Source organism: Grammomys surdaster, unplaced genomic scaffold, assembly GCF_004785775.1.
Source record: "Grammomys surdaster isolate TR1022 unplaced genomic scaffold, NIH_TR_1.0 125612, whole genome shotgun sequence".
NCBI lineage: Eukaryota > Metazoa > Chordata > Mammalia > Rodentia > Muridae > Grammomys > Grammomys surdaster.
The window spans coordinates 1,698,252-1,711,076 of NW_021620455.1; the positions used below are offsets into that span (position 1 = coordinate 1,698,252).

General features: G+C 49.8%; 1 protein-coding gene across 1 annotated transcript in view; it reads left to right on the forward strand.

Annotated features, from left to right (window-relative positions):
* Positions 1 to 587: 587 nt before the first annotated feature.
* Positions 588 to 12,825, forward strand: part of Kndc1 (kinase non-catalytic C-lobe domain containing 1) — a 46,258-nt gene continuing 34,020 nt past the window's right edge. The window contains exons 1-3 of the mRNA XM_028787167.1: positions 588 to 1,183; positions 6,863 to 7,061; positions 7,987 to 8,045. Of these exons, the coding sequence (XP_028643000.1) occupies positions 1,082 to 1,183; positions 6,863 to 7,061; positions 7,987 to 8,045 (360 nt within the window). The 5' untranslated portion in view covers positions 588 to 1,081. The remainder of the gene's footprint in view (positions 1,184 to 6,862; positions 7,062 to 7,986; positions 8,046 to 12,825) is intronic.

Genomic DNA, 12,825 nt, shown 5'->3' on the forward strand with positions numbered 1-12,825 from the left:
AGCACACCTGTGAGATGTCTTTTCTCCAACTCAAGTTTCCAGCACCTTCCATCGCCTACTCTGGCTGCAAGCTCATGAATGGCTAGTAGTTGGAAGGCTTAAGGGCAGATTGTTGACGATTAGCATCGCTAACAGCACTGTACCCTCGGACTTTGCCTGAACAGTTACAAACCCACCCTCCTTCACTCAAGGAGCACATAGTAGAGTGTCTGCTTATTATGTCTGATCAGGCTAGGCTTTGGGGATAGGGCCAGCAACGTCAGGAGCCAATCTGACCTGCAGTGTGCTTCAGGAGATGCTCTACTCGCTAAGGTTGTAGAGACTGTCAGAAACAAAAACACTAGCCAGTGGAAGGGGTTTCTATGACTGTCCTTGGCCAAGTTCAGGAGAGCCATCTAGTCCTTTGCCGTGCTTGGGGTGAATGAACACCTGACTCCCTGCCCATCACTAGACGCAGCCAAGAAAAAGGCTCTAGGTGCTAAAGGACCTAGTACCTGCCCCAGTTCACGGCTGCCACTGGAGGTGACTGCAGCAACCCCGCCCCTGGGCTGGGTGGGGAGGGAACTGCGAAAGTCCTGAGGTCCGGCGTGATTTAGGTGGGCTCATCTCTGGTATACCCTTTCAGCGCCTAGGTGGGTGCAGACCCCCAGGGCAGCCGCTGCGCGGAGTGGCTCCGCCCCGAACTGTCACGGACAGCGCAGGCAGGCGCCGGGTGCACCCCAGAGGCTGACGTAGTTGAAGACATCTGCGGAGTCCAAAGTCGGCCCTGGCCCGCCAGTGACCACGGCCCTCAGGGAGCCACCCCCGGCCCCGCCCCAGGCGTCCCCGCGCCACCGTTTGGCGACACTGCGGCAGGCAGCGGGCGCGTTGCCATGGCGGCCGGGCGCGCGTAGCTGGCGGTGCCCAGCTCAACCCGGTAGGCTCAGAGGCAGCGGCCAGCTTGGACGAGGATCTGCCCAGGAAAGGACCCGCCAGAGAGGGGATCTGACCCAGAGGAAACCTGCTGGGGAGGGGATCCCAGACTGGAGCTCTGTCCAGGACCAGAGTTCCAACCTGCGCGCAGGCCCTGCTGAGCGCCAAGATGCAGGCCATGGACCCAACCTCCCGGGGCTTCTACGAGGAAGATGGCAAGGACCTGGATTTCTACGACTTCGAGCCTCTCCCCACCCTGCCGGAGGATGAGGTGAGCTTGTCCCAGAAGCCCACCTGCTCCTGAGAAGGGGTGGGGAAAGGAGTGGGTGGAACACAGCTCTCCTGCTGCATAGATTCTGGCCCCTCATAGTAGCAACTGCTAAGAGATCCTGTCCTCAGCCCCACCCGCTACAGAACAGCTGGACTGCTATATGGGACAGCAATGGGACTGTCCCTGCAAAGTTGGCTACTAGAGGAATGGGCTCTTAGTTTTAATCCTTGAACAGAATTGGGGGTGGAGAGGGAGATGGTGAAGATTCTGACAGGTAGGGACAATAGGGACACTCCTGACCTCCACAGCTGGCCAGGTGCTGAAGCAGATGAGCTTGGGAATGCCCAATGAGACCCCTGCCCAGCTCTGAGGGTTCTTCCTGCTCTGGAAAACCTCCCTCCCTCAAGTCCCCTGAGAGCTTCTAGTACAGAAGTGTCTACACAGAACCCCTCTTGTTTGGAGAAGCTAGGGACCCCGCCCCCAGGGCCCCAAATGATGGTCATGCACAAACTCCATGCTTTGAAAGAGCATGGCAAGCAGCCCCCCAAATGCTCCCAGGGGTATCTTTACCTCCCTCAAGAACACAGGATATTTGGAGAGATCCTTTCAAACCAGGCTCTGTGAAGAATCCACCATTCTTTAGTCCCTTAAGTACACTGGTGCTAGAGACCCTCCACCAGCCTTTGCCGATGGCCTGGCCAGTGGAGGAGTGAAAGATGGCCAGAACCCTCCTCAAGCATAAGCCTGTGGTCTGTAGCACCAAGCCCTGACAGCTCTTCCCTTCCTTTTCCCTAAAAGAGTAGGCTCTGAAAGAATAAAAATCCCATTACTCTTGCCTGCCCCTCCCTCAGGGCCCTCTGAGTAGTGCTGGGGTTGGTGCTGCCCCCACCCCCACCTCCACCTCCACCTCCCAAGTGGCCTGGATTTGGTGCAATTTAAGGCTGTGGAGAGGAGAGGCCAGGGAATAAATAAACCTTTGGACATCTCCCTGGCTTTGATGGGAAAGAAAGGATGCCCTCACACATGGCCTTCAGAACTGCTGGAGGACAGGACGTGTTCTAGGGTATCTGTGGGAGCCTGAGCTCTTGGTCACCACTAGAAGCAGATCCGAGAACCTCTGTGCCCTTTTGTGTCAGCCACTGAGCTTGGAATGCTCACTCTGAGCCTGGCATTGGAGGCAGTGGGTACCACTACATCAACAGAACCTAAGCCTGCAGGTTGAAGCTGAGCCTTGTACCCAGAGTGCCATCTGTCTACCATGCCCTGAAACCTTCTGTATTAGAAACGTCCTCAGTCTCTCTGGGTTGGAGAGTTTTCCTGTACACAGTGCATTAGAGAGCCAGCCTCTGACTATGGTGAGTCCTTTGTGTGAAATGGAGTTCCCCATTTTAATGGCATTCAATGGGAAGTTCAGGTGAGTCTCTCACCTGAGCAAGAGTGTTATTTTCATTCCTCTAAACGGGAGGTGGATCTTAATAGAGCTCAGCTGTAGGTACTTGTCTAGCATACACAAGGCTTTGGATTCACAAGGAAACTCAACAACAAAAACTTAGTCTCTAAAATAGAAGAAGAGTCTTGAGGTCCTGGCCTAGAGCCAACAGAATCCCGTGTCTAAGAATACAGCTGAGATTAGATTTTAGGCTTCCTGCAGTCAACTCAGTCCCCATTAAGGTTTTTAAATTTGTGTTCATCAAGGTCACATGACTCGGTGCCTGGCACGGCCTTCTGTATCTGGCTGCATTTGAAAGCTGTCCAGAGTAGAGTGGCAAAAAGTTAGGCTGCCGCCCATCCTGAATCTCTGTGCTGGTTAATCCCATGGGGTCAGTGTGACCCACACCTTGACAGCTCTTGTACGGGTGAGGCTAAGGGCAGATCCAGGATACATACAGAGCGTATAGGACATCAGAATTCTCTCTACTACAACCAAAAAATAAAATCCTACAGATCCTCCAAGGGCCCCTGAATATCTCTACCCTCTCATGACTCAAAGAAAATCCAAATGGCTTGAGAACATGCTGTCTAATCCCTTGATAACTGGTAGAGGGCTAAACAGGCTCAAGGCCTTCCATGATGGCCAGAGATGACACTGGACATGATATGTGTGAGCAGGTCCTCCCTCTGTGGTGGGGGTAGAAAATGCCTGTTAGAAAACATCTTGGCATTTTCTTGTGATGATCAGACCAGCACCTGCATCCCAGTGATTTCTCCAGACACACAAGCAACATGAGCAGGCCATGTGCCTATGAGAAAACCCACTGGACACTTAGACTCATCATGAATAGATCATCATGTCCCACTAGGTTGTGGAGGCTGAAGCCATGCTGTGTCCCCTGCTCTCTTAGACTAAAACAGCAAGAAGACCCTGGATGCACAGTAGAGATACTCTGACCAAGAATTATGCAAGGTGGACTTCTTGAAGGAGATGGCCTTTCCTGGGTCTAACACAGAACATCAGTCTTTCTGGACATGGAAAGTGGAGTCAGAGACAAAATAGTAAGAGCCATAGCTGCTGGAAAGGCAGGCATGCACCAAATGGCTGTGGCTGGGGGTCCAGCAGTGCTGATCAAGAGGTAGATGATAAAATTGGACTTCAGGAATGCAGAGTAGTACTGGTTTGGCAATGAAGATAACACCATTGGGTATCAGCAGAGAGTTCTCACTGTTCCTAAGCCTCCCCATAATGGAAAGCCTCCCATAACCTTCTGGTGCTGGACAGGCCGTGGGGACTGAAAATGAACAAGGATCCACAGCAGAGATTCCCCCATTAGAAAGGGGTTTTCCCATCATGCCCTTAAAGTCCATATAATATGTTTCAAAACAGACTCTGAGCAGAAGACAGCCTAAAACCAGAAAGGAACCCTGAGCCAGCAGGGTAGGCACTTGGGGGCAGACACGGCCCACAGAGTACCTTGCAAGCTCTTGCATCCCTGGTGGGATTTGGCTGCTCGTGAACTGAGGCTGCCAACAAATGCTGCCAGCATCAGTTTGAGTTTTATGTTGGCAGCTCCTGTTATGATAAGCTGGAAAGTTAATTGGTTATAAATGCTCTTGAAGTATACACGATGACCCCTTGAGTCCCTATAACCCAGCTCCAAGTCTGTCTAAGGGAGGAGAAACTCTTTAGTGCATATAAGCCCTACGCAGGGCACTCTGCAGAAACCAGATAAGGGCTTGCCCTCTAAAGCTCAGGGATCAGCTGAAGTGTGTCTCTCTGGAGCATAGTCCCCAATCCCCAGGGTCTCATCCCTCCCAGCCAAGATCTGGCTGAATTTGTGCCAGCATACTGCAAGCAGAGAGCTGATCTTCCTGTCTGCAGGGAAATTACATTGGTGATCCCCCACCCCACACCCTTAAGTACCACCCTGATAAGGATGGTTGAGGAGCAGGCTGAACTGTGAAGGAACTTCTTATCTACTGAGGATTTGAGCCTATATAGGGCAAATGGAGCCACAGAGTTGGCTGAAGATCAGGCCATGCTGGCAAGAGCTGTAGGAGACTGCAAGCCTGGGGCTCACAATGTCTGGGTCTGCACGAGAGCCTTAGTGTGCTTGGTGTGGGAACTCCATACAGACCCACATCTATAGGAGTGAGCTTTACTGCTCATGGGCATCATAGTAGATCATGTCTGTAGTGGCTCCTGGATACAATACCTTGTGAAGCCAAAGTTAGACCCTGTGACAGGCTGAACATATTCCACTGGGACCAAGCTGTATGGCAGATAAACCGGGCTACCCTATCTCCAGGCAAGCAGTCTCTTGAGGAAGGCAGTGAAGACACACAGGGTGGGCTCCTATCGGAATGGAGGGGGTAGCTGGCAAATGACAGCTGAGTCTCTCCTGGTCCGTTATTCTTGTCCCCAACCCATTATCCAAAGCTTTCCCCCACCCACCCTACCCCCTCCAGTGGCACAGATTTGGGCAAAAGGCAGTCTTTTCTCCTGCCTGGCAAAACTGGAGCAGCTATAGGTCCTAGAAGCAGGTGACTCCAGAGTTCAGAATTCAGGCCTCTGGGTCCCTCAGTACTCAGCGTGGGGGCACTGGCAGGGTCTGCAGCTGTGTAAGCCGACTCTGACCTGAGATCGTCATGTGTAGAAGAGCTAATAATCCTGTCTTTGGAGAAGGCAGTGGTTGGAAGCAATGACTCAGGGCCCACAGGTTCATCCCAGAATCATACAAATAAGCCTGGGCTCCTGCTTTTCCAAATTATATACATACCCCTACCACAAATGGACACTGGGGGCTGCAAGTCTTCAGCTGCTCTGAGATCCATCCGGGCTCCCCACCGTCAGGAGCCTCTTCTTACCATACCTAAGTAGGAGGCAGTGATGTAGGCTACAGGATGGCCAAGCAGCATGTCTGGCAGGGTTGCCTTCTGCTGGCGGCACATCCTGTCATGGCTGTGAGCAGGCAGGCCTGCTGGCCAGCATGAGCAGCAGCAGTAGGGTGCCAGCAGGCCCTGCTGAGGGACTGACACTGACTCAGACTCAGAGTGAGCTGGCTTCACTCCTCTTACATGGCACAGCCCACAGGATCGACAAGGTTGCATACTACCTCACTTACGTGTCTGTGTCGATTTGCATGAACTTGTATGTACAGGCATGTTGTACACTGTGCAGGCATGTTTCCTGTGTGAAGGTGTCAAGGGGTGGTGTGCACATGTGTATGCATTATATGTGTGTGTCTCTTAGGCCAGGGCCACTGGACATCACTTGGAGCTTGAGTTCTGACTTCTAAGGAGTCCTTGATACTACAAAGAAACTGCAGGCTGCAGCCTTAAGCCCTGGTTAGAAAAACAGCTTAACAAGTCAGGGGGCTTCTGTCTCAGGAGTAGGAGGTCTGGGCAAGTGACTTCACCAAGCCCTACCTTGAACTCAAAGAATGAAATGGTTTGTGGATATGTAGGGTCTAACACTCACACAGAACCTAAAGGCTCCTGCTTGATTCCATGCCTATTGGTTGGTCGCTTGCTTGGTTGCTTGGTTATTTGATTTAAGCACTCTGTCTTCTCGTCTGCTATCTGTGGTCATGGGAATGCCTTACAATGTCAGCTAGAGGCAAAGATCATTAAGAACTGTCATTTGCCTGTGTCCTGGGGCCACAGCCACTCCTGGAGAAGCCTCTTCAGCACCCTACTAATCCCAACAAGGGGTATCCACATCCTCTGCCCACACCAGCCTCCAGCCCAGTTCCCAAAGAAACTTCCACCCACACCTGTAAGTGGGTGGTACACAAACACATGGACACAGAGGATGCCAGGGCCCCGACAGCAGCCAGGCAATAGCCTTGCAGCCTTAGATATCTGATATGATACGAATGAGTCTGAGTGTGTGTGAACATGTGTGGGCAACTTCAGCTGTGCTTGTGAGTGTAGGTGTGTAGAGCAGTCCGCATTATTGTATGGAAGCATTTTTACTAAGTGCGAGTATGTGTACATGGATACAAGTATCCGTGAATGTCTGTGCCTGTTCCAAGCAGCACACTGGTGGCTTCACCAAATGCTCCATGGTTGTGACATTCAAGGGACAGTGGGATGACTCTGTCTAAATAAGGGCCTGACCTAAGGCCCTTTTCCTGACTGTGGGTGAAGTGTCTGTGTCGCCGGTGCACTGTTCTCCAGATGGAGTACTAGGTCCTTCCTGGGGCAGCCCTCTGTGGGCTCACACGAAGCCTGTCTTGGCAGGAAAATGTGTCTCTGGCTGACATCCTCTCCCTGCGGGACCGAGGCCTCAGTGAGCAGGAGGCCTGGGCTGTGTGCCTAGAGTGCAGCCTGTCCATGCGGAGTGTTGCCCATGCAGCCATCTTCCAGACCCTGTGTATCACACCTGACACCTTGGCCTTCAACACCAGTGGAAACGTGTGCTTCATGGAGCAGCTCAGTGGTGAGGAAAAGGGGAGCACAGTGGGCGTGGGGGATACCCCGTGCAGCACAGGGGAGCAACCTCAAGGTTGGCTGTGAGCACCAAGCAGCTGAGGACATAAGGGAGGACCCAAGCCCTGGGTTTCCTTGGGAGTCTGATGGGGTCCTCTGTTCAGGGCAGCACAGAGGGAGAAAGAAAGGCAGGCTAGGGCTGGAGAGATGGCTCAGTGGTTAAGAACACTGACTGCACTTCCAGAGGTCCTGAGTTCAAATCCCAGCATCCACATGGTGGCTCACAACCATCTGTAATGAGATCTGATGCCCTCTTCTGGTATGTCTGAAGACAGCTACAGTGTATTCAGAAATAATAAATAAATAAATCTTTGAAAAAAAAAAAGAAATAAAGAAAGGCAGGCTAGATGTTGAGTTTGGGTGGCCTCTGTGAGCCACAGCATCCTAAGACTGCCATATACTACCTCAAAGAGCCAGCAAAGTGCTCAGCCATAATTCTGAGCTCTATTCAGGCCTTCCTCATAAGAGGATGCCTGGGTCACTGTCTCCTCTAAGCGGACACTTCTTGCCTACAGGAAGTAGATGCAGGGACCTGAAGGTTAGGCCTAGCTGGCTAGTTAAGCTGACCACCCATTAGGGCCCCTTCTAGGGTAAGGCTGGGTTTCTCAAGTTAAGAGGCCAGGGTACCTTCTTCAAGAATGGAAACAAATTCCTTTGCTCCTTCCACTTTGGAACTTTTGTGGCTCAAGTGTGGGATGTCATTGCCTCAGATGCTTACAGCCTTCCTTAGAGGTGTCAGTCTGAGCAAAGGACAGAGGCTCCCGGGGATGAATCCTCCTCCTGTCCCAGGAGGCTCCCAGGGTCTGAGCTCTGGTGGGTGGGGTTATTCTTCGCCAAAGGGCAAAATCAGGACACCTTTTCTTTTCTTCTCCAAGATGACCCCGAGGGTGCCTTTGTGCCCCCAGAGTTTGACCTGACAGGAAACACCTTTGAGGTAAGTACCAGCAAATAGTGACTCACCAAGCCTTGCCTTCATCCTCTATGGGATTACCTTGGTTACCATAGTCCTGTAGTCTCAGTGTAGTAGGCTGTGCCCAGACAGGGGGTGGGGCAAAGGCTGTCCCCAGTGGGGGCTGCCTTTGGGGCCCCTACTTTCATCTTTGGTGACTTACTGGAAGACATGTGGGTATTTGGGAACAGTGGCCTTGGACGTCTCTGTTAGGTTTGGGATTGAGCTTACTTATTGCCAACTCAAATCAGAAGGCTTCTCAGTCTCACCAGTGACTTGTGGGAGGAACCCGAAAAAGCTATGTATGGTCACCACCCTTAAGAAACACCTCTGAGGGCTGGAGAGATGCCTCGGTGGTTAAAAGTACTTGCTGTTCTTGGAGAGCACCCAAGTTGGGTTCCCAGCACCCACAGAGTGGCTCAAACCATCTTTAACTCCAATTTCAAGGGATCCGGTGCCTGCTGGTATCTATTGATTGAGTTTCTATGCTTTGTTTTTGTTTTGTTTGAAAAGGGTCTGACTTCATTGCCCAGGTGTCTTAGTTAGGGTGACTATTGCTCTGGTGAAACACTATGACCAAAGCAACTTGAGGAAGAAAGGATTTATTTGACTTACACTTCCACATCATGGTCCATCACTGGAGGAAATCAGGACAGGAATAAACCTGGAGGCAGGAGCTGATGCAGAGGCCATGGAGGTTGCTTCTTATTGGCTTGCTCTTTATGACTTCCTCGGTCTACAGAACCCAGACCCACTGTTCCAGAAATGGCACCACCCGTGATGGGCTGGGCACTCCCCAATCAAACATCAAGAAACTGCCAACAGCCAGATCTTAAGGAAGCATTTTCTCAAGTGAGCTTCCCTCTTTTCAGATAACTCCAGCTTGTGTCGAGTTCACTGACATCCTCTCTAGTCTTCCCATCGAGCCTTTCAGAGAAGCTGGTTTCCTTAGCATCATTAAACTGTGGTTGACAAACCAAAGTTGTATATTTTCAGTGCACTAAGTGATGTTCCAATACACTCTGATGCTATAATGACTTCAATATACACTGATGCTTAATACAGCATTTGATTTTTGTTTCAGCCAGCATGAATTAGAACTTTATCTTTTTCTGTGGTGGAATGGTCATTTCCCAGCTCTGTTTATTGGCTAGCTGTCCTGCACACAACAACCATCCATTAGGATCCAGGCAAAGGCCATCAGCTTCCAGATGTCCATCTCACTCTGGTCCATGATCATGTGCTCACCCTTGAGCTCCAGCCCTATTCTCTTAAATACCCACTTCCTGGCAAGCCCTGTGACCTGGTGGAGAGCTTGCCTGCAGGGGCACTGCATTGCCAGCCTCTTCACTGTAGCATGTGTAAAATCTGGTTACTGAACTCCACCAAAGCTCTTTCTGCATGGTGACTAGAACGGCCTACATCATGAATCAGTCTGGGTAGAATTCATGTTATGTTCTTCATCTCCAAAACATCTTTTGCTTATTGACTTTTTGGTTCATTGTCCTCCTCTTCCTCATCCTCGTCCTCGTCCTCCTCCTCTTTCTCCTCGTCCTCCTCCTCCTCCTCGTCCTCCTCTTCCTCCTCCTCCTCTTCCTTTCTTATCTTTTAGAAACAGGATCTCAAGTAGTCCAGGTTGGCCTCAAACTCAATATTTAGCCAAACATGACCTTAACTCCTGCCTCCATCTCCCAAGTGTCAGGGATCAAGCATGTTCCACTATGTCTGGCTTTTCCAGAGCTGGGTGTCTTTATATACTAGGCAAGCACCATAACTGTCTATGCTATCTGCCCAGCCATTGTGATCTCTTTTGACATCTCCTAGGAATAGTTTATTGTTGGGTTCCTGGATATCTTTTATTACATTTACCTAAGAACTTATCAGGTCAGAAATGGTGGCACATGCCAGCCTGGTCTACATAGTGAGTTCCAGGATAACCAGAGCTACATAGTGAGATCCTGCCTCAAAAGAAAATAAATTGGGTTCTGAGTCCATCCTAAAAATGATGGTTTGGTTGTTTTTACTTTCTATTTTCTGTTTCTTTGTTAACTTTATCCACTGTAATATCACACCGTCTTGCAGAATTTTGCTGCTATTTCTAACAATTTAGAGGACCTTTTCATTTTTTTCCTCTTTCACTGATCAAATCACCAACAGTGTTTCATGCTGTCTCTCCCAGGGACAAAGCTTATTTCTGTTCCAATCCTCAGTGAGTGCAGCATCTAGTCACTGGTATAAGTGCAACTTGCCTGGGAGAACTGGTTACCCTGACCTAACCATAGGGATGGCATTGGCCTGGACCCCAAGAGTTCCCATCTTTTCTGAGGTTATCATGGTCTACCATGAATACGTATTTGATATTATGAAATATTTCTCTGTCCTCTGGAAATGATTGTGCAGTTTCCTTCATTGAGATGTTAATGTGTGTGTTTTTATGTTCTACTGTTACTGTTCTGCCCCACTTAGGAAAGCCCGGGGTAACCAAGTGTCATGTCTCTTCTGGGCACTGTTGAATCAGACTAATGAGTACTTATCAGGGGTCTTCTAGGGTTTTTATGAGCAGCTGGTACATTTTACTCTATGAAGGTTTCTAACCAGCATTGGTTTCAAGATTGCTCTGGGCTTGCATGTTTGCTCTCTTTGTACAAGAATGGGATGGTCTATGCTTTGAAAGTCTGGGAAGAGTCATTAAAAAGGGCCTCGGCTTTCTTTGTGAACAATATCTAACTACCATCAATTTTTAATAGTTATAGAAGCGTTCTTGTTTGTGCTACAAAGGTTTTTCTTTCTTTTTTTAACTACAGCAGATGAAAACAGGCACCTAACAAGCTTTGGGTGATGCCCTTTGCATCTCTGTGATGTCTGCAAATTTCCTGTTTCCATGTGCTGGCCCTTTCTTCTTTGCCTTCTCTTTCTTTCTCCTGTCAGTGTAAGCAGAAGCTGTTTATCTTAGTATTTCTTTTAGAGCATCCTCTGGTTTTTGGGGGCATCTGTGTGCCCTCTGCTATGGGTTCTTACTGCTGATTCTATCTTTTCTTTTGGTTCTTATTTCTTATTCTCTCTTTTCTTTTGTTTGCTTTGAGTTCAGTAGCTGATTCTTTTTTCACTTCATGGGGAACCTTGGCTCATCCATCTTCATCTTCTTAGAGTCGGTATTTCCCACTGTGACTCTCCCTCTGCGTGTGAGCTTTGTCATACCATGTTTGCTTCTGGGTAATTTTTTTTTTTTTAGTTCAGTACATGAGTTATTCAGTTATGTGACTAGGTTGGGTTTCCTTTTTATGAACATATATACACAGAAGGCACACGTGTAACAAGTATACAGCCCCATAACTTTTCAAAGGCTGGGGTCTTGACAATCAGTATCCAGATGGAGTTATCACAATGAGAAGTTGGCACCACCACCCCCAGGGTGGCTGTCCAACCACACAGAACAGAGATGTTGCTATCATCCTGTTCTGCTGCTTCGTGGCTGGACTCAGCAGGGCTGGTGGAGGCTGGCTCCTCTGCCCCGCATTGTGAGAGCTGTCATGGGAGCAGAGTCACTGAAAGCATTCATTCCCTAGAATCGTTTCTTATTTCTGAACACACTGGGACTTTTTAATGCATCTTTGTCTTTTTCCTTTGACTTTCTGGCTCAGTCGTCTGCGGCTGAACCACTGCTCTGTCCCTCCCCCACCCCCTGCATACCTGCTGGATACAGCGCAGGCAGGTTTCCTTTGTTCTGTTAACCCTTGTGTTCCTTGAGCAGGATGCAGCCTCTTCCATGCATCTCAGGCTCATTCATCTGTTTGTCTGCTCGGTTTATTCATTGTTTATTTATTTGCCCTTGTAACTATCAAAATCTGCCTCTAGGAAGTGGTGAATGGGGCTCTTCCTGTAGAGGGCAGTATGTTCCCACCGTTACAGAGCAAGTAGCCACTGAGCACGAAAGGATCCTTTGCTCCCCTGGGGGCTGAGTCCTGTGTGGAGGGGATTTCCTGTGGGTTGATTGCAGTGTGGTTATCCAAGGTAGAACAGGAGGCTGGGGATGTGTGTCAGAGAGGGCCCCCAGGTCCCTGAGCTTCCTCTGGTCCCTGGATGATCTATGACTTTCCTGTGTTCTACACATACAGAGAGTGGGTTCTTCTTCCTACATTAGCCTTATTATGGAGAGACTCTGTGTGTACATGGGAAGTGTTCCTGTATCCCTAGTATAAGCCATGGTTCTCAGGGTCTTTGTTACGTCCCAGATTGGCTTTACTCCGGAGGCCTTTGTTGGGGCTTGCCAGAAGTCGTAAACAGTCCAGGTGATAGAACATCAACAGGAGCACAGGGTCCAAGTGTGTGTCCTGGACAGTCTCACTGTGGCTCAAGTACACCCTTTCTGGAACTTTCTAACACCAGCTCAGCCACTCTGGACCCTCTGTGCTCCACAAGCCATCTAACCACACACACACACACACACACACACACACACACACACACCCTCTCCTCTTCTGCTTCTGAGACTAACTCCCCCAACACATGCTCTTCCTAGGCCTGTTGTAGCCAGTCTTCTCAGAACTAAATATGTCAACGCCCTGCTCCAAAACCCCCACAGGCTCACTAGCTTCCAAAAGTTAACAATCTCCCAGCCTCTGCGATGTCCCCTCCTCCATATACACAGGTCCCTGTCTTGCCTTTGTCACTCTGATGGGCTCCTGTAGTAGCAGCCTTGATGCCTCAGTGCTGTTACCTATCATTTGCTTGAGACCACGGTCCACACAGGCAACCGTGCCGACGG